We start from the raw sequence: 22192 nt of genomic DNA on the forward strand, positions 1-22192 counted from the left end.
ACTCACCAGAATACACTGCAAAGAATCTACGTCGTGACAACGTCAAGATGAACTTATGTGTTTGTGCCTAAATGGAAACTAAAATAAAAATCACCCTTATGGAGTGGGACTAATTTTGTATGATTGGACAATTTTAATCACTAGCACAAATTCAGTTTGGATGTGAGAACTGAAGCTTTAGCTTAAATCTCGAAGCATATGAAATTACAACATACTTCCTACTTAAAGATTCACGTTTACATGGAAATGGAAAGGAGCCATGAGAAATGAAAGACAACTACTGCCCAGCAGACTAAAAATTGCTTAAAAATACATAGATTTCTTCAAAATTGATGTAGAAAATCAGAACTTAAGAAATAAAGCACTCTAAGCCCCCAAGAAAAGCGAACTTTCAAAATGTTGCAAACTATCAAATCCAACGGCTTTGAACTCCACAGACATTCATTTAACACAAAACCTGGAGCTTGAGCGTTTTAAGATAAAAAGCAACAAATAAGAGTATCGATCGTATAGACAAAACATCTCCCGAAACCACCTTCAGGACCTGCATATGTATGGGGAGAACATGGAAATTAATTTCTGTAAACCAAACAAATACATAACACTAATAAACATACTCCTCTAACACTCGGGGGAAAAAAGAAGGGAAAAAAAGCAGCACTCTTAAGTTTCACCTCCGTTGCTTTTGGTTATGGATGGGGGGGGGGGCTGTGGAAGTTTATTGTGGTCCCTTTAACTGTGTGTGAGAGTGACAGACGGAATCAATGGTCGGGAAGAGATGTATTGTGGTGAATAGCTGGCATTAGGAGATGCACAGTGCAGACACACATTGACCTGTGCCTAAACAGAGGAAGCTTGTCACAAATGAGAAGAGGACAGCCAACGTCGAGGGCATCTTCTCACTCATAGCCTTCAGTGAAGCTGTTCCAGTCCCCCCCGGCCTCCACACCCTCCTGGCTGGGCGGATACTGGAAATCGGGCTGGTAGTTGTCGGGTGGGCAGGCGAATGCATTTGGCCCTTTCTTGAGTCTGTTGCTGTGGGAATGGGGATACGTTAATTGTTGACCAATCAGAAAATCTTTTCACGAAATCAGCATGAGATACTCACTGGTTCTTGTGTTTGGAGCCGCTGATGTGGGCCTGGTACTGCTCCACGGAGTTCAGCTCAATATTACACACAGTACATGGGTAGCCCTTCAGTGAGGAGGCTGAGAGAAATGATATTCAACATTTTAGTGATATGTAATGCTGTAACAAAAACACAACAACAAAGAGTCATTGACAAATTTCAACTTTGAATAGAATTCGATTTAATATCGATTCATTTGGATATATATCGGATGCAGTACGTCAATTTTTTCTCAAGGAAAAACAAACTGATTTGTATACAAATTTACTAACATTTAAAGCTGCTGTCCGTAACTTTTTTAAGTTAAAAATAATCCAAAATAATTATATTAAAAAAAACATTCTGCCAGTGGTCAAAACTATCTGCTTGCCATAGCTAGATTCAAAACGGTTAGCTTGTAATAATGATTTTAATTCCAGTGGTACTGGTGGGTTTCCGCGGGAAATTCGAGCATGTCTTTGCGTCATGACGTCACACCCGTACACATAAAGAAGGAGTTTCGGCTAGCCGGCTATACTGCGCGTGACGAGATGTTTAGATGTATAGGCTTTTCTCGCAGCACTTTACATAATTAAACTTATTTTATTTCATCCAGAAAGATCCAAACAACAATCATCAGTGTCAACTGGAGATTCAGCAGTTATAAAACCCAAAAGACTTCGTACTTCGGATTTAAGGTGGCTAGAGAAAGAGAAAGAAACCGTCTCATGCGAACACAAGGATTTAAACATCGGCGGGGCTTTTGAAAAGTGCGTGAACTCCGTGTTTTGAAGGGGTTCGAAACGGAAGAAGAGACGGCCTTTTTCTGCTGAACAAGTAAGACATTTCAACAGTTCAATCTTGTAACAGTACGTTTTCTTAATTCACACAGTTATGGAGTTTCCTTTGTTGTGCCTTTCTCGTTTTGCTATTATGGAGAATATGAATTCTGAACTACACAGGTAACCATAAAACACATTAAATTTAACATTAGTCACGCAATGCTGATGTGATGTTGTTAACATGAACAATTTGAGAACAAAGTAGGCTATAATTTGCACGGTTGCTGTAAATCGCGTTGATTAAATCTAACGAAGCTTATGTCGAATGCTTTTTCCCCCTTAGTTGGTCAGAACAAAAATGGATTTTACTTACTTGTTCAGAAGACATTTTCTTATGAAAATTCTTATGTTGGTCAAACTTTCAAAAAGTGAATCTGTGATTCTGTATGACAGTATCCACACAGCGCGGTGACTGACAGCAGCACTCGCCTCAAAGCACTGTGTTCATCCGCGCTGTTTCATGCCGATTTACAACCCACGTAAAGGTAATAATTCCGCGAATCACTGCAGTTACAGATTTCGAACAGAGAGATGGCGACAAAGAGGAAAAGCTACGGACTAACTTTTTAATAGGGATGCACCCATATGAAAATTTGGCCGATTCCGATAACTCTTTATATTTGAAAGCCGATTACCGATATACAAAATAATAAATTATACTCTCTCTGATTACAAAAACAAGTCTCACCATTAAAAGCCATGCCTTAAACACACAATTATAATGTTCTCATTATAATGTTATATAGCCTATATGACAGACTTGCACTTAACTCCTTTTTTGAAGTTATTCCAATCATATTTCAAGTAATTCAAAACCATCATGGCGAATAGTGCGCATCTGAAGCGTCTCAGCTGAAGGAAATAATACATCCTTTATCCTTATACAAATAAACGATCCTTGAGCTCGCACATCCCTATTTATTACATATTTAGAGACTTGTTTATATGATATACATTTGTGTTTGCTGAGAAATACTATAGTTTTGCTGTCCTATTACTAATAATAGAAAAGCAAAAAAGCAAACTTTATATGCTTTTTCATAAACTGTTTAATCTTTGTAAACAGAGAAAACTATTTTTTTTATTCTATTTATTAGACTGAACTGTTAAACAGTGACGGTAAACTAATATAGACGGAGAATGGAACTGCCGTTTTCAGCGTCATCAAAATAAAAATAAAAATCAGGCCCATCTTCAAAATGAAAGTGCCACTTCTGACACAATTGGCCAAAGAGAAACTTATCGTATAATCCCCATACCTGCCGATATATCAGTTGACCACTACTTGCAATAACCATGTATGAAAGAATATCAAATTCAAAATATATATTCAACTCACTGTTTATTATGTTAAACAGAATTTGATGTGCATGCAAATGTATTCAATAATATTCCTTTTGTTTTGTGCAACCCATTCAGTTATGGCATTTGCAATATGGCAGCAAATATTTAGAAGTAAAAATAATGTAGACTAATAGGACTTTAATTGTAAAATAAAGGTTAAAAGGAACATTCCAGGTTAAATACGACTAGAGATGCAGTCGCTTACCACTGAAAGTAATTTTGACTTCTAAAAACAAACAACTTTTTTTTTTTAAATATACTTTTTTTTAAACTTTCTTCATATTTATATATGAATTATTAATAAAAAAATAAAAATAAATCTATAAAGCCACCAAAATGAATGCTATTTTTCTGACTGGATGAAATTCTGAGATGTAATTCCTTACATGAGAGATGCAAGTGTTACTGATGTAATTCCTGTTTGATGTCATGAAGGCTGTGAGACCCCCCTTCTATGTTCTGACCTGGTACAATGGACGGCCCATAGGTCTCCATCAGCTTCTGTTTAGTCAGGTGTTTTTTATGTTTCTTGCCATTGTAGTGCTGCTGGGCCATGAGGGGGTTGTTGAAGGAGGCCTGGCAGATGGAGCAGAAGCGGTTGGGGTCACGCTCTGCCGGCCCCTGCACACCTTTAGGTAGCCCTTCATCCTTCTTCACCTGTGCTTTGGGCTGAGGTAATGCTGGAAGATGAGGGAAAACACAGCAGGTCAGCCTTTTAGGAGAAATGACCAGTTCTAACCATGTTCGGAATATAATATTAGCGCGCCGTGTCATATATATACTGAATATATTATTTTATTTAGTAGTCTGTTCAGAATGATGGGAGAACCACGATCTCCATTTGAAACTTCTCAGTTTATCCAAAATCATGCAGCTCTACAATGGCGTGTAGTCATACTCCATTTCATGGTTTCATTACTGGATGAACTAGTGTTTTTGAACAAATCTCTGGAATGAAATATTCAATGACAAATAAATTAGAATATCGTGCAAAAGTTAATTTGTTTCAGTAATTCAACTTAATAGGTGAAACTAATAATTATATAGACTCATTACATGCAAAGTGAGATATTTCAAGCCTGCCTTTGTTATAATTTTGATGATTATGGCTTACAGCTTATGAAAACCCCAAAGTCAAAATTAGAATATTGTGAAAAGTTTTTCATAGCTGTAAGCCCATAATCATCAAAATTATAACCAATAAAGGCTTGAAATATCTCACTTTGCATGTAATGAGTCTATATAATATATTAGTTTCACCTTTTAAGTTGAATTACTGAAACAAATTAACTTTTGCACGATATTCTAAATTTTCGAGTTTCACCTGCATATTTTTTAACAGTAACTTGCAGCCCCCCAGTGGCGTAACAATGCAAACTATACAATCGTCATTTGAAGCGCCGAGTTACTTTCTGAAGGGGATTTGACCTATATCCATCACTAACATAGACATCAGTGTTTATATCCAAACTATAAACTTTTATCCCAACACTTCTGTGATCATTTTAATTAGAATCTGTTATATACTTATAAATCCAACTGCTCTCTCTGGTTTGAATGTTCCATCATGATTTTGTCAAAGGTTTAATAGACATAGCCGAATGGTTGTCATTTAGGTATTAGATCGCGTGGGTTATGAATGAGATCACAATCTTTTAACGATTAATCGTGAAGCTCTACTACATTGTATGTTTTAAGTCAACATGAAACGGAAGTCTTTTCTTTTCTTATTGTGACGTATATAAGAGTGAAACGAAAAAATGTAGAGTTTGTCCATAGGGAATTGATTGAATTGTTGTGGTTTGCTATTGGTCGATCTCATGTGAGTGACAGGTTGTCCCGCCCTCGTGTCAGTAAATGCGTCATCGGAAAAGAGAAGCAATGTTGTTGCAAGAGGGAGGGGAAGATATTTTGAAAAATGTTAGGTTTTATGCATTACAAAAATACCCCGTGCAAAAGAACTGATCGCAGAGCAAGACCATCCACTATAAAAAAAACACTAAATTTAATGATAATCAAGTCTTCTTACCAGGAGTCTGCTGACCGTAGGTCTTCAAGTGAAGGTTCTTGGAGTGAACTTTGCCCTGGTAATGTGACTGTGCCACCACCGGGGAAGAGAAGGCCATGTTGCACACATCGCAGGCTTTGTATTTGTCCCCTTCATCGACATTACTTGTCTGCAAAACAGAACACTGCCCATTAATACAGGACACAAACATATCCGTGATCTAATATTCAATAAGACTCCATGACATCTGGTTGCTCATCTGTCTTACAGCATCTTCTGAAGTCTTGAACCGTTTTGCAATAGGCTCCTCATCACCGTGAATGCTCATGTACCGGCGTACTTTGCTCGCATGTTTTTTGCTCTACAAGAAGAGACAGGAAGGTTAACATTGAGAAGGTCCTAATTTGTCCTTTAGCTGATGTGATTTTGTCATGGGACAGGAACTTTAACCACTAAGCTAAACCATCCTCAAGTACTATTCATAGTTTAGTATGTGAAACAGTGTGTAGTTTATCCACATTTGGGGAAAAAATGTCAAGAACTTTGACAGTCAGATCAAATGACCAGATGATTTTCATGGGTTATGCTGGAAAGTCATGTTAAGCATATTGCATTGTGGGATACAGTCTTTTTCACTTGACCCCTTGTCTACTTACATGCCATATTTTCTGTATTTGGCCCAAGAGCTGGGCATGAAGACCGCAAGTGTGTAGAACTTAGATTACCCGATGGGACACACGTACAACATACTTTTGTAAAAATACAAGTAAAGTCAAAATTGTGCGTGTGCGTGGACGTTGGTGGACCCTCCTGATGATGAAAATTATAACGCGGACATCCAAAGTATACTTTGGGCTTTAGACTCAAATACTGCTCTGAAGCGGATTTAAATGTGAAATCTGAAGTTTAAATATGGGCACTAAACTTTGGCATTTTTCCAACCTGGGACAGCCTTGCGCACTTGCTTCTTGTCATGCGCACTCAAGTGGCCAAGCCCACAAGTGTGGGTATTGGGACAGGTTCTTTGTACACAAAAGTACCTTTTAAAGCAAGCCAGCTGACTCGGCGGCCATCTTGGGAAATATTTAGGGTGTGTTCACACTTCGTAGTAGTTCGGTTTTGCTTGGTTTGTTTGGCCTGGACCAAAAAAAAAACATTTAGTCCTGGTCCGCTTAGCGTTCACATTGGTATTTTTTAACACCAAACCTAAAGATACTGAACCTAAAGGCATAGGGATATGTTCACAACCTGATTGGTTGGCTTTGATGACATAGCCTATATTTCGCCACGGAACTTACCGAACATCCAAAACAATGCTGTGTGCTGGGATAAATGCGCTCGTTGTATGTGCGTAGCTCCATATAATGGTATTTTGACCAGCTGAGAACTCGTGAAGAGTTAATAAAAAATGAGTCAAAACAGCGGCAGGAATCCCTGGATTCTGGATGGCAGCGTTCACACTTATTCAAATGAACCATGAGCAATAGCACCAGGTTTCGTTATAATCGAACCAAACATGCCAAGTGTGAACACACCCTTAATTTTAACTAAACATTTGAATAATATATTTCAAATCAGCTCTGTATATTTCGGTATCATACTCTGTTTAACACTTGGAACTTTCTTTAATTTAGAAGCACCATAATGGGTGTACAAATTTCTCCTTTTAAATATCATTTAAGTGTCCTGCCTCTACTATACAAGCTGTCTCTGATAGCACTCAGCAAAGTGTGCTGTTATATACTGCAGAGTTAGTCAAATTCAGTTAGTCATCCGAGTATTACATGCATACAAAAACATATAAAGTATACATACTGCAGAAATAGTACGAGTAGTATGCTAGTATGTCATTGTGAACACAGCCTGAAATACTTGCAATCAATATTTTGCCCTTAAAACCACGTTTTGTACTTTATTGGCTGACGAACAAAGGACGTGTTGCGATCATATAAACTTTGTCTATGTGAATGTGAAAGCTTACCTGATAATGTGCAAGTTTCTGGGATTCTGAGATTAAGACAGCGCTACACACTTTACACTGAGAATCAGAGAACAAGTCACTGTTCTCCTTTATCATTCGGTTCACTGAAAGACAGGTCAGCATCAGAAACAGTCACTACAAAGGGGCATTTCATTGTTGTATAAAATAAACATACAAAACAGCTACAAGGCCAAGTATGCAGACCTAAAATAGACTTTCTATGCATTTAATTGCAAGTATCAGACTATGTCTTACATCGACCTTGTGTACACTGTTCTGCCTATACACACTAAAGCAGCAGTCCTGAGAGCTTGAGCTAGGCTACCATGCTTTACACTCTTTCCCACTCTCAGGCACTGTACATTCTCGGTATAAATGTCATGTTTTCCTTATAAATAATGCATCGAAAGTAACACCATTTATTCTGATTGAGTGTCGCCGATCTCTTACCCTCGGCCGCCCCTGAAGGTAAATATGGAAAATCTCCATTCGGCTCTTGCTGCGCCATGATGGTTGCAGGAGGCGGGTTGCGCATGCGCAGACGAGACATGCGCCGCACAAGTCTCTTCATACCGAAATATCGAAATGCTGTAACCCATTTTTATTCTATTTACAAACAAATATGTGCACCAATTGTCCTACATGCGTCACAAAATTATTTATATGCACCAAGCAATGCGCTTGACACAAGGATATAGGAGAATCTAGACGAGGTAAACCCGTTGCTATTTGGAGTGTAATTGTGTTTATTTACTAAAAGAATTGTTACTTTCAAACTTGGCAAGTAAATTTGGCATTCTTTTTAAGTTACGGCGAATCGTCCAACTAGCTGTTTACCATCTTACAATTTGAAGTAACGCAAAATAAACTCTTAATTCCCCCCTAAGACCATAGATTTGACACAAATATGTAATTATTATCACCTCAAATGTTGTACTGACGTGTGCTGGTTTGGGAATAAATTGTTTTGAGTCCAATTAGTAAATTCAGGAAGTGGTGTGATTCTGAATGATCCAATTATCGAGCTAACTGAAGCACAATTTTGTTGTAGGTGAAAATTAAAGGATATTTATATTTCTTTTTCTAAATGAATGTTTTATTAGCTGAATTTTGGCTTCAGCAAACTAAATTGGGGCATATGAAATTATAAACAGCATTGTAAATTAATTTGGAGCATTAATATACCACGCTGATAACAATCTATCAACAGTTTAACATGTATATTATGGATCTGTTTTGTTATTAGAAAAAAAATGTATATTCATTGGAGAAGTAAGTGAAGTGACTTGGTTCATTTGTAAACAGCCCTTAAAACTTATTTTGAGTCTATAAAAAATTCCCTAAAAAAAAGTGGTAAATTAATTTATTTTTGTGATGTCCTTTAATTTCATTATTTGTATCTATTTTATTATTGCATTTGCGTTTTTTGGTAAATGTCTATGGATTTTTTTTGTACATTTAAAATTCAGCGTCATGCGGCGACGTAATGACGTAAAAGAATCATTGAACCGGTTCTTTGAAACAAACCGATTCATGAAAATGATTCGATCCAGCTCGCGCGCTGTCGACTATGATGACGTAACGTCTCTCTTGTCGACTCTTGTTTCGTCGCTTGTGAAAATTTTCTGGAATCGAAATCCTTGTTTTTTCGAGCCGTTGACTGGCCGAACTAACATTGTATTACCTGGTATGAACATTGAACGCGTTCAGTAGAAGTTTCTGAGCAGTTAGCTGAGGTAGCGTCTCAGAGAGCGTGTCTAAAGGTGTGTAAGTTAGAGAGAGGGAAAATTAATGTTATTGAGGTCGCAGGATGCCTCGCCGGAAGCGCACGCCGGATGAAAGCGGAAGAAGAGCTAAAGTCAGCAGAGTGGAGCACAATGAGGAGACCCTGGTCATATCTGATTCTGAACAAGAGGTACTGTGTTTGCAGTGTCTGTGTGTTCGTGCCTGTGTGTTCGTGGTCGTTTAAAGGTTTGAGAGTTGGCTAAGTGGGAAAAACAACAACTTCTCTTTAAGAAATACCATGGTAACAATTGTTTCTGCTAAACATAGTTAGTACCACATATTTAGTATGGCTGTGTTGTGCTCATTTCAGTGCCAGTAACGTCACCAAATGGAATTTGAAATTTTTTTTGATGTTTTCCAAACATTCTAGATTCCAGTGGCGTAGGTTTGATTTTGAAATTGGTGGGGACGGGGACATCAATATTTAATATATTTAAAGTTTTGATCGAAAATATTGCTAGGAATATATCAGTGTCACTGGATATTGGTAGGGACACGTCCCTAGCGTCCCTACTAAATTCTACGCCCCTGCTAGATTCAATGCACAACATAAAAAAAATAAAGAAAAGAAATCATGTGCCCTTGTAATCTTTAATCAAAATAGCTTCCCCTCCCTCTTGCAACAACTTCCCTGATGATGTGAGGGCAGGACAACCTGTCACTCACATGAGATTGACCAATAGCAAACCACAACTATCCAATCAATTCCCCATGGACAAAATCAAGTCCCGCCCTACATTTCTTCTTGCTCCAGAAGCCGTTTCACACGGATATACGTCACAATAGTGAAGAAAAGACTATTGCAACTTCTGTTTCATGTGACTTTTATAACTATGGCATTTCCATACATAACTGGCCTTTTATTTATAATTTTAAATAAAAGGAATAAAATGACAATAAACTGACTTTAGATTTGACCTTTTTATCCTTAGGAGGACGATAGACCCCTTAAACTGTCCTCTCGGACATCCCGCAGGAGACGAAGAGAGAACGAGTCCCAACTACAAGGTACCACAACTCATTTTCTTAACAAATCATAAATTGTGCCTGAAATATTAGGCGTACATCTCATTCAGACCCTTCTATGCCTCAATTCTCTGAAATTTCAGAGATGACGGAAGAAGAGATGTTGCTCTTGGCCATGAGACTGAGCGCTCAGGAAGCGAACAGTGCTGCAGAGAGACGACAGCTGGAAGACAGCGACATACAGAAAGCCATAGAAGAAAGTCTTCATGTTGGGGAAACACTTTTTCTCCTAAAGGCTGGAATCCACTACACGACTTTTAAAAATGGGAACAGATTTTAAAGGGGACATATCATGAAAATCTGACTTTTTCTGCGTTTAAGTGCTATAAGGGGGTCCCCGCCGCCATTTGGTTTTCGCAAGCGATAACAGTGTAACCAGTTCTAATGCAAAGTTCGAGCAAAGCATGCAAACTGTTCTGTCGTTGCTGCACAGACAAGCACTGAACACTATTTGATCAAACAATGTGCGCTTGCTTATAAAGACCTCAGGGAACTGTGTCAACTTGTGTAAAAGTTAAACATGACAGTACATGCAAGTGGTTGAGATTAATCAATGTTACTCCTCAACAACTACATAAATGTATCCACTAACCATTCAGAAACATCCAGGTGCGTCTAAAAGTTGCTTCCTGAGTCTCTCTGTAATGCTGCACTCCGCTACTGGTTATTTCTGGGATTTTGGATGAATGGGATTCGCGTGTTTTGTTATTGCCGGAGTATCCGAAGCTCGCGTAAAGGATTGTCCGTCTTCTGAACGGGGGCGGGGAGCAGAAGCTCATTTGCATTTAAAGGGACACACACAAATCGGCGCGTTTTTGCTCATACCCAAAAAGGGGCAAATTTGACAAGCTATAATAAATAGGTATTTTGGGCTGAAATTTCACAGACACATTCTGGGGACGCCATAGGTTTATATTACATCTTGTGAAAAGGGGCATAATATGTCACCTTTAAAATACTAGGCTTCATACACTTGCTGACTTTCTAAATGGTTACAAAGAAAAACTGGCACGACTGAGGATCGCACACTACCAGACTTTCAAGTCATTCCAAAAACAACAAACATGCACCTCTGCTAGGAGATGCATGACGCATGAAAACAATACGTGTTCTAAAATCGACTCAAAATATCAAATATGTTTGATCTCCTCCGACTGGATAGAATCAAAGTCTGAAGCTAAAAAGTCGGAGTCTGTGCCTATCATACACTATGTGTTCTCTGTGAAATCTGCCATCTCAGAGACTCCGACTGACCAAAATCTGTGCAAATGTGTAGTGGATTCCAGCCTTAAGTCACACAAGTCACAAGTCTCATACCAAAAGAGCAGAATGGCATTAATCAAAAATGCTGCATGTGTTTCTGCAGGAGAGCGCTGCAAAAGACTCACAGGGTCAGGATGAAGCAGCCAGCTCTTCGGGTCAACCACAGCAGAATGTAGCAAACACAGTATTGCACTTGAGACGAAAGCTGTCTTACCCCAGACAAGATCAGAGACGCAGCGAGAATGAGAGGGAAAAGACTAGTCCGCTGCTAGAAATGCCTGATCTGTCACAGATGACCTCCTCGCATCTGTCATCGAGGAGTTTAACTCAGGTCTCCAAGACTTCTGCTACCTCTCAGGTTAGTTTTTATGAAATGGCTTCACATTATTAATAACCCTTTAACCCTATAAAGCCTACTGTATCATATTTGATAAACAAATTTCCGAGGCCTCTAAATTGTCCAAATGATCTTAGCTTCTTTCATCTGATTGATAGTTTATACTGTTTTAGCAAGTAAAAGGCAGGTATGCGTCTCCCTTCAGGTGGTGGTACACGTTTTTTGCTGTATATGATACACAACAAAAAAAGGTTTAAAGGTTCATTTAAAAATACAGTTCTTGGACTTTTATTTCATATATAGTTATAGGGTTAAAGGGATAGTTCACGCAAAAATGTGTATTCTGTCATTATTACTCACCCTCATGTCGTTCCAAACCCGTAAGACCTTGAATGAAGATATTTTTGATGAAATCTGAGAGGTTTCTGATCCCTCCGTAGGCAGCAACTGTCAAGACCAAGAAAAGTAGTAAAGACATTGTTAAAATAGTCCATGTGACTACAGTGGTTCAACCTTAATGTTATGAAGCGACGAGAATACCTTTTGTGCGAAAACCTCTTCTCTTCCACGTCATTCTCCTACGCTGTTGGAACATCAGCTCAATATTGGCTATACTTGCTCCTGCGTCGGCAGCACACGCATGTGTCGTGGTGCTCACGTGACCAGCGTCGGCCAATAGTGAGGCGGCGTTCTTGCGTAGAACCTGGAAGCGCTGCACTGTTTACATTACGTGAATAGCGTAGTAGGAGATCTGACACAGAGGAGAAGAAATTGTTTAATAAAGTAGTTTTTGTTTTTTTGCACACAAAAGTATTCTTGTCACTTCATAACATACAAATTTGTAACCACTGTCGTCACATGGACTATTTTTAACCATGCCTTTACCTTTCTGGGCCTTGAAAGTTGCAATGACGTTGCTGCCAATGGTTGGTTCAGAAACCTCTCGGATTTCATCAAAAAAAGCTTCATTTGTGTTCCGAAGATGAACAAATGTCTTACGGGTTTGGAACGACATGAGGGTGAGTAATTTATGACGAATTTTAATTTTTGGGTGAACTATCCCTTTAATTATTAACCTTCCCCTTTGTTTCCCACATGTTGATGCATATTCCCAGGACAAGACCTCAGATAAAATGACAGTCATCAGCGACACTCCGGAGGATGAGCTCTTCAAATCTCGCTCAGAGTCCCAGTTGTCCCCTGTCTTCCCCAGGCATCGCAGCTTGATTCGCCAGCCTGTAGTATGTGTGGAGAAACTGAGTCAGGAACTCATCCCGGGGAGCGCAGGCTCAATAAACTTTCACACAGAGGACAGCACTGCCACTTCCACCTGCGCTGACAGGTTTCTGTCCCCACAGAAGGATTCATCTATTTCCAAATGGCCTGTCTTCACTCAGGATCGCTTCAAACCAACAAGCGATCTGCCAGAGGACAAAGATGGCCATCAAAATGCTAACGGGGAGGAAGACGATACTCAAATACCTGATGAAGATACTCCTTTACAACCACAGCTAAGCCAAGGTTTGAGCACAGATCCAGATACGTGCCTTTCACCATCTAGAAGATCCCAGATATCAAGCCCCAAATGTGTGCCTGAAAACAGCAATGAAGACGTCACTGAAACAAGTGTAAGTATGATAGCTTAAAATAAAACTATGTAGATGTTTATCAGTTATGCTACTGTTCGGATCAAAAGTGAGTTAAGACTTAATAATGTTACAACTTTTCTATTTCAAATAAATGTTGTTCTTTTTAACAGCAAAGAAAATGTATCACGGTTTCCACAAAAATATGAAGTACCACAATTGTTTTTAACATTAACACTAAAAAATTTTTTTCTTAAGCACCAAATCAGCATATTAATCGGATCATGTGACACTGAAGACTGGAGTAGTGATGCAAAAAATGTTGCTTTACCATCACAGGAATAAATTATGATTACGTTTGAAATGAAAAGTGGATTTTATATTGTAAGAAAAATTGAGAATCTTACTGTTTTTACTGTATTTTGATCAAATAAATGCAGTATTGGTGAGCATAAGAGACTTCTAAAAACATTCAAAAGTCCCACCAACCCCTAACATTTGAATGATAGCGTGTATATCCTTCAGATTAAATGCCCATTAAAACCAAGGATGACAACTATAACAGTAAAAATATAGTTCTATAATCAGAACGGACAGTTATCGCTCATGGTATCATCAAACAGGCCTTAATCCGCTGTAATGCATGTTCTAATCATTTTATTTAAAGATTTTACTTAAAATAACAATTCTGCACTTGGAAAGCTACCCAAGAAGGTCTTATGTGTAAAAATCAGTGGAAAACCGTTAGTATCTGTAAAGTCCTCGACCTACTATGTTATTCATTTGTTACTCGTTCTGTATAGGAGACATGAAATGTGAATTGGGATTACAACATCCCTGACTCTGTCTATCATCTCTATTTGTGTTCTAACTCTATTGTATTATTTTAACAGAACAATCCTGACCCAAAGCAAGTGGAGGATCAAACCACTCAGGGTGAGAATGTCAAATCTGACACTGGTATGTTGTTTCTTACACTCCTCCTCTCTAGTGTGGCCATACTGGCAATGTTTGCTCTATTTACTCTGAGACATAAGCCTAGAACCAAGAGTTCTACCACTAAGTGGTACTTTGGGGATGTGTAGTCATGTCAAACGAAATGCTTAGTGTTGAGTATAGAAGTAAGGCAGTTTGATTGTGAGTTCTGGCAATAGAAAAGCATTTACTTTATGCTTTAAGTTGCATGTGTGGTTGACCCACTGTTGCTGCAAGACTGAGCAGTGTTTTGTAGTATTCGTCACCACACAGAGCGAGGTTGGTTCCTGCCGACAGGGCCTGTTGAGTTATTGGGTTCTCTGTGCGATGGTTCCATACAAATGTTAATTCAGCCTTTTTATAAAAAAATATATATGAAAACCTCTTATTGACATACTATACCGTTAATACTTTTATATAGAGTCACTGTAAAGACATGTATAATGTTAGAAAGATTTCTATTTCAAATAATTGCTGTTCTTTTAAACTTTCTATTTACCAACGAATCCTACAAAAACATGTGTAAGAAGTCTGACAAGAGGCTTCTTTCAAAAACATGTAAAACAAAAAAAAAATATATATATATATTACCGACCCCGATCTTTTGACCGGTAGTGCGCAATATCTGTGATTCTGAACACTTGGGTTCACCCTAATCATTTCATCATGTGTTAAACTGCAGAAAAAGCTCCAAACCAGTCTTGGAATGAAATTACCAGTCACATGGTCTTGCATTTAGCAGATGATGATGATGATGATGAAGAAGATGATGGCAGTGAAGAGGTAGGCAGGATACTGTACTTTAAAGTTAACAGTTTGTAAATTTAAAACAACTGCATGTTAATGCACAAGAATATTATTATATTAATCAGTATTTCAATGTATTCCGATTATGTAGAAATTCGAATCTGCCATATGCCTGTATTCAGAAATTTGTGTCGAAATATCCACATAAATGAACATTCGCTTGTATCAGTGCATGTCCAAAAAATATAATATGTGCATGTCTTAGATTATCGGGAATATGCTGATTACAAAAATATTCCAATAGCTACATGTAAACATCCAGGTTTAACCAGAATTGGAAAATGATGTCCTTTGCACTGCAGGTTGTCTTCCCAAGCCCAGTCAAGAAGATTTCAATCAGGCCAATCAGGACTGAGCTTTCCCCAAACCAGTCCTGTATCTCTTCAGCTACCATCACCCTCGATCCTTCCACACAAGACACACAAATGTCTCACTCTGTCCTGGAGGAGGACTCAAGAGTGTCCAAAGGTGCTGAGTCCCAACCCTCTGACCGTAAACCTACACTTACTTCAGTGGGAAAAGGACCATGCACAATCTCATACTACTGGGGAGTGCCTTTCTGTCCCATGGGGCAAAGCCCGGACGAGTACACGCGTGTGATCATGTGTCAGATGGAGGTATACGAGAAGAGCCTGAAGGAGGCCCAGCGAAAGCTGCTGCGCAAAGCAGATTGGGGGCAGCCAGTGAGTGACATCAACTGCCAAAACACCACATTACAGCGTTTATAGGAACAATCTGAAACTAATCAGCTCTCCTCATGAATATTAATTATGTCATATATTTAGTTTTATTTTGTACAGTCAAACCAAAAATGATTCAGACACCAGATATAATTTTTTATATTCTTTTACTAGTGGGTGCAGGACACTATAGTTAATTTATGTAAGTGAGGATAGCAAAATAAAGTAAACTGTGACACATTATACCCCAAAAATTCTTCATATAGTGGACTACCAGTAAAATATATACAATTTTGGGACCAAAAATGATTCAGACACTTAGACCTGACCATGTTTTGCTTAAGTGTTTTATCTTTAATTGCTAATGCAACCTTTTTACACCACAGACTGAACAATATTAAGCATTGCTTGAGCTAAACTGGTATTGTCTAATAGTGTACTTAAATGTAACAGCTGAAAACTGACAGCTATTCAACCTAATTCATTTGTGAGACCGTCTAACAGAAGGACGGCCAAAACCACTGAAATATCAACTGATTTGATTTGAGTTTTTGTCATATTTGATTACCGTTTTCTAAACTATAGCGAATAAACTGTGATAATGTGAGAAATGTTGAAGGTGTCTGAATACATTTTGGTTTGACTGTATCTGACTGTATCACTGGTAACAATACCTTTTTCATATAGTGGTTTAGTGATTGCCAAATGATACATTTGTTTGTTTTTAGGTGTTGCCTGGCTCCTCAGAGAGGCCGTTCGGTGGGAGGAGATGGAAGCGCAACAGAGCTCCTCAGCTGTCAGAGGATGAGGAGGAGAATGAAGAAGAGGGAGGGAAGGAAAAGAACAGAAAAGCGGTAGAAGAAGAGAGGGAGGAAGAAAGGCAGGGGTCTGTGGTGGGGTCGCAGGAGGAGGCTGAGGGAGGACAGAGTGAAACATACGTAGTTGTGTCTTCTCCAGAGACAAAAGATGAGCAGGTGGTGGGTATACTAGTTTTGGTGTTACTGTAATCTCTATATCAGGGTGATTGTTTAGATCTAGGGATGTCGGTGTCATGTGAAATTAACCGATTTTGTTGGCAGAACTAGAATTTCAGCATGTCTGCTTGGATCCATGGCTTTAAGTAGCTTTTTAGGGGTTTTTAGTGTAATACCAACATCAACCACAAGATGACACTCCAGTTATTGACCGTAACAAAGACAAAATGTTGTTAAGAATATTGCTGCACCTGTTGCTGATATCTTGTTTGCCTTCTCAACAGGCAAAAACCCCTTTCTTCAGCCAAGAGGAGCCTGTAACTGCAGCTGCAAATAAATCGTTCAGGTAAAATAGCGTGTAGTTCTGGTCTTTAGATTTCCACCACAGTAACTTCTCCACCAATTATGTTACACATTCTACCCTTTGAAAGAATTAGGCGACATGCTTATGTCAGAAGCACACAGTCAGCATCAAATTTAAAAAGGTATATCAGTAACACTTTACTTAAAGCCTTTCTGTAAATGCATTATAAAAGTATTTTTAATGGAGTAATTATGCCTTGTAATGCATTGTATGGTCTAATGAATAATTGTAACCACTGTTATAATATATAATAAAACGTATCTAATCATTAATCTCGCCTTTAGAAAATATAAGGCATTAAAACAATATTAATTATAGTTATACTGCATTTTACTTTGGTTACAATTATTTATGAAAAGATCAAATGCATTATAACGTACATTATGAATACCTTTTATAATGGATTATTATACATAAGTTTTTAAATGTTTTTTAAAAGAAGTCTCTTCTACTCACCAAGGCTGCATTTATTTGATTAAAAATGCACACAAAAAACAGTAATATTGTTAAATATTATGACAATTTAAAATGACTGTTTTCTATTTTAATATATTTTAAGATGTAATTTATTCCTGTGATCAAAGCTGTATTTTCAGCATCATTACTCCAGTCTTCAGTGTCACATGATCCTTCAGAAATCATTCTAATAAGAAAATATTTTTAATATCATTGTGTGTATTTTTAATCAAATAAATGCAGCCTTGGTGAGTAGGAGACTTCTTTTAAAATCCCAAACTTTTGACTAGTAGTGTGTGTGTGTATATATATATATATACTTAAAAAAAACCTTTTGAGGTCTTTAAGTTAAAAAGACACAAGACATTTATATTACATACAATTTATATTTAATTAATAATTATATTTAATTTATTTAAGATCTATATAATAAAAGTGTTTCTTTTGAGCTTTCTGTTCATCAAAGAAAATATTTATCATGGTATAATATAAATGTATTGTATATCATTTACATTTGTATTTACGTTTGTTTTATTGCATATGTTTATTGTTTATTTTTCTCATTTCTTACATACAGTATTTGAAGGAATAGTTGGCATAGAACTGAAAGATTTACTCAAAGTGATGTAGTGGATGGGGCTGAAGCTCTAAAAAGGACAAGTAGCATCATAAAAGTATTATAAAGCTGTCCTATCGCATCTCATTGACAGGAAAAAAACTCCGTGGGATATTTCAGATGCAACTCAAATAAAGGGTCCAGCTGAGAAGGAGGAACAGGAAGCCCAGACTCACGAGGGTTGTGAAGAGGATGAGATAGTTTGTCCAGGTATGTGACTGAAGTTTCCAGCTCTTCAGTAGATGATGGAAGCATTTCCTGTGGCAGAAACATAATCCGGTTCAATGTGAATACAGAGACTCAGATGACTGAAAACAGCTCACCAGAGCTAATGATCACCAGTCCTGCCAGTCCCGCACGGGTACAGTAGCACTATACAAACACAGGCAACATCCTAAAAGAAATGAACTTTGTATTTACAAGCTGTGTAGGACTCTGAATGAAGACCTTGTAATTGTAAGAGAGCTTCCCTGGTTCACAGCCCCAGTCTCAAGTTGCCAGCGTCAGCGAGGTGATGGAGGTGGAGGAGGGAGGAGGTGCGTCTGTAGCAGCGGAGGAGATGATGGAGCAGGAGAACGATCCAGCAGAAGCTGCTCCTCCTCCTCACAGTCAGAGGATGGAGTGTCCCATGTGCTCGAAACTCTTCCCCTTCAGCAGGATCGAGATCCACGCAGCTTACTGTGACGGCGAAGCAGACCAGCAGGAAGAACAATCACAAGGTCAGCTCTGTAACCGGTCAAGTCCACTCACCTTTATTTATAGAGCGCTTTATACCATACCAGGAAAATAATGATTCAATGATGGAAACGAAAGACAATAGTAAAGTCATTATTCAGGTCAAATCAGTTCTGAGGTTATTCACTTCCGTTCGAAATGAGTTATAGCAGCTGTAGAAAACAGTGATGTCATCGTCCAGCTAAGTTCAGTTCTCATCCAATAGTGTCAGTACAGTCAAATTAGTAATATTGCTGAATATTATGTGTGGCGTATGTATGCTGAATATAGTATTCAGCATGTAAATCGATTTAGGAAAGAAGACCAATCATATTCATTATGCAACTATTATGATGCCACCATTACTGCTAATGGATTCTATGCACAATCGCTTTTGCATTTGACATCAGTGGCCGTCGCGACTTCCTGTGCTGTGCAGGGTATGGAAATTAAGCACAAAATAAAATCTTGAGGAAGTGTCACATGACAGGACAAATTAACATTGATCCGATCCACCTCCACATTAAAGGTATTACGCTTCTGGGATTTATTACTAAAACGTTATGGTTTAATGTAATATACTTAAATGTTAATAATGTAGTAATATATAATGTAATTATTTGTAATCAACAACAGTTAGTAGACATATGACAGAAGGAGTTCACGTAGCACTGAGGTTTTAGTGGAAATGCATATGCAGTTGGTGTGTATAGAGTCTATTGTCTGTGAGATATTTGTGGAAAAGGTCTATCAATTTGTGAAATGAAATATTTGATTTTATTGTAGTTGTTGGCCGACGGAAGAGGACCAGAGGAAATTTAACAGAGGCGTCTCAGCGATCTGGCAAGTAGGTGCAGCAAACATCCAATGAACATGTTGAGAATAAAGTACAATAGTAGTGTCATAAAAGACACGACGCACATTTGAATGGTCTTTTTCTTCACAGATCAGCAGAGATGGAGAAGTGCTTCCTGTGTCAGGAGTTGTTTTCTCCCCAGGAGTATCCCGAACATGTCGATTTGTGCGTTAAAAAGAAAAACCAGAGAACCGATCAGGTGACCGTTACATACTGAAACAAGTATGCTTACTCGTCATTTTTAAATGTTTAGCGTTCTCTGAAAGGACAGGGCTCGACATTGTCTTTTCATTCACTTGTCCGAGTAAAAAATGTTGCTTGTCCGGAATTTATTTTTCTTTTTTTGGGTTGTAAATATAATTTATTCTGAAGCGATATTCTCATCTCTGTTCAGTCAGCGTTGACATATTTAAATCTGCATATTTATGATATTTTCACCTTTTATAAAGGGCATTTTTTCCCCTCTAATCTTATAAATATATGCTTTATCTTTCATTTTAAATTTCAATTACTCAATAAATTCAATTAGAATAAAAAGACACTATAGGGCTGTTACCAATCAAATTAAATAACTTACACTGAAAAATTACAACTGCTTTAAATAATGTTATGAGATTGTTTTCAATATTCTTTTGAATATACAAATAAGAATGAAAGAAAGAAAAAATGATTGTTTTAAAGCACCCGTAGGTGGCGGCAGGTGATCGTCTTAAAGGGTAACTAAACCCTAAAACAACCTTTTTTTAGTTAATGATCTGTAAGACTGGGGCTTTATTATTATATATGGTGTAAAAACGTCTGAGTGCTGCCCTCTTCAGGTTGAACGGTGCAGTTGAATTTTCCTATTGGAAGTTGTGGTGCCCTGTGATGTAAGCAGGCACCAGCTAACCACGCCAATTCTAACTCTCTCTCACTTGCCCCTTCAAAAAATCCACTTGTCCCAGACGAGCGTTAATGTCGAGCCCTGTGTTTATATCAAGTTTCATATTGTAGTGTTTTTGCAGGAAAACGGCCTACTTGCTGCTCTGGAACGGACAGAACGGAGACCTACTGGTGTGTAATATTGATTTACATTTACATTTATTGAATACATTTACATATTGATTGAATTTCTGCTGTTTATGCCAATAAAGCTTGACCGATGAGGCTTTTTATTATATTTAAATCTTCACTTTCAGGCAGTGATGAACCTGGACCATCTGATGTTTCTACAAAGAGCAGCTGGTACAATTTCAATATTGTTTGCTAAACATTGTACGTGCATATGCCTTTAATTTTTTTCCAATAAAATCAGCACTAAACATTTCATGAATGCTCCCCCAGTGGTCTTGCGGTGACGGAGACGTCTGAAAGCATAGACTCCTCGTCGATGACTTCCTGTCCCAATAACACCTTCAGTCCTCGATCAGAAAACTCCGACTGCCTTATTGACTCCTCTAAGAACAGCCTAAGACTCTCAAGAAAAAGAAAATTCAAAAGATAGTGTCGACATGCTTTTAGGAACACTGGTGTCCGTGCTTTTCATTGCCTCTCCATTTCTATGGCTTTTTATAAAATAAAAAAAATACAAATTTATATATTTAAGTCTTTGTTGGGTTATAAATGTGTATTAAATGATATTGGCACCTTATGACGTTTGTATTAAGTGTCTGTTTTTAACCTATCAAACATACCTCTGCCTGTGCCTTTTTCTTCAGTGAAATGTCACGATCGGAGTTTCACATGAGGGAGAAACAATTCCCCACGCATGTGAAAGAAAGAACTGAAATTGAGCAGTGCTTCATCGCTGCACTATTGGCGATGGACCTTTTTTGCCTGAGATTTTTGTGAGCGCACCTTTACAGCAAGCTTTTCTTTACATTTTCATTGAGAAGCTTGGAAATTTTTACCATATCGTTTTCTGAATGTCCCTTCTAAAGTGCTGGGTATATTTTAAGGGCTTACAGAAATGTTGTCTTTCTCTAAACATGCTTGCCAGTCTCCGACCAGATGACCTACAGGATATACACACACACTCAGGATCAGAGGTTTGGGATAAGCAGTGTGTGATTTGTGTGTTGTGTAATGTCATTTGATTTGTGTGATGGCAGCGCCATCTTGTGGGATTTGTTTGATACAGCACTTCATTGTAGTTTCCTTTATATTTCCTTCACACACGCTGTAATCTAGAAGGGGTTTTCCTCTCCAAGGGTTGGTGGAAGAAAGAACATCCAGAGCGCAGGTTGATTATTAAATACTTTTACCTCATTTGATTCATAAAGATTCACATTCTGTGCTGTTTTTGTACCCAAGAGTGGAGCAACATCATCTCTGCTCAGACATAATGTCATCCCATGTATATTTACTCACAATCTACCATTTAAAAGTTTGGGATTGGTAAGATTTTTTAATGTTTTTGGATATAGAAGTTAAATATATATACTGTATCAATGAATCCTGAAAAAAAAGTATCACAGGTTATAAAAAAAAA

The 22192-nt window shown here is 38.0% G+C and overlaps 2 protein-coding genes and 1 non-coding gene across 3 annotated transcripts; 2 read left to right on the forward strand and 1 right to left on the reverse strand.

The window, feature by feature from the left end:
• Nucleotides 1-770: 770 nt before the first annotated feature.
• On the reverse strand, nt 771-7869 carry znf346 (zinc finger protein 346). Its single transcript, XM_056262292.1, has 7 exons — nt 7734-7869; nt 7284-7387; nt 5571-5663; nt 5324-5471; nt 3759-3974; nt 1109-1208; nt 771-1035 (listed from the first exon to the last, which is right to left on the reverse strand). The coding sequence occupies exons 1-7, from the start codon at nt 7852-7854 to the stop codon at nt 900-902; spliced, it is 918 nt and encodes a 305-aa protein (XP_056118267.1). The 5' UTR covers nt 7855-7869; the 3' UTR covers nt 771-899.
• Nucleotides 7870-8860: 991 nt separating this feature from the next.
• uimc1 (ubiquitin interaction motif containing 1) lies at nt 8861-21299 on the forward strand. Its single transcript, XM_056262337.1, has 18 exons — nt 8861-9198; nt 10001-10076; nt 10178-10302; nt 11461-11715; nt 12810-13322; nt 14174-14240; nt 14938-15038; nt 15365-15745; nt 16471-16719; nt 17001-17062; nt 18247-18362; nt 18449-18513; nt 18634-18871; nt 19653-19713; nt 19813-19921; nt 20727-20775; nt 20901-20946; nt 21046-21299. Exons 1-18 carry the CDS (start codon nt 9094-9096, stop codon nt 21203-21205), a joined length of 2778 nt encoding a protein of 925 aa, XP_056118312.1. The 5' UTR covers nt 8861-9093; the 3' UTR covers nt 21206-21299.
• LOC130095622 (small Cajal body-specific RNA 14) lies at nt 14468-14597 on the forward strand. Its single transcript, XR_008808140.1, has one exon. It is a non-coding gene; the product is annotated as a small Cajal body-specific RNA 14 (non-coding RNA).
• Nucleotides 21300-22192: the final 893 nt, after the last annotated feature.

The sequence above is a fragment of the Rhinichthys klamathensis genome, unplaced genomic scaffold, assembly GCF_029890125.1.
Source record: "Rhinichthys klamathensis goyatoka isolate OS25496 unplaced genomic scaffold, OSU_Roscu_1.1 h1tg000191l_1, whole genome shotgun sequence".
Taxonomy (NCBI): domain Eukaryota; kingdom Metazoa; phylum Chordata; class Actinopteri; order Cypriniformes; family Leuciscidae; genus Rhinichthys; species Rhinichthys klamathensis.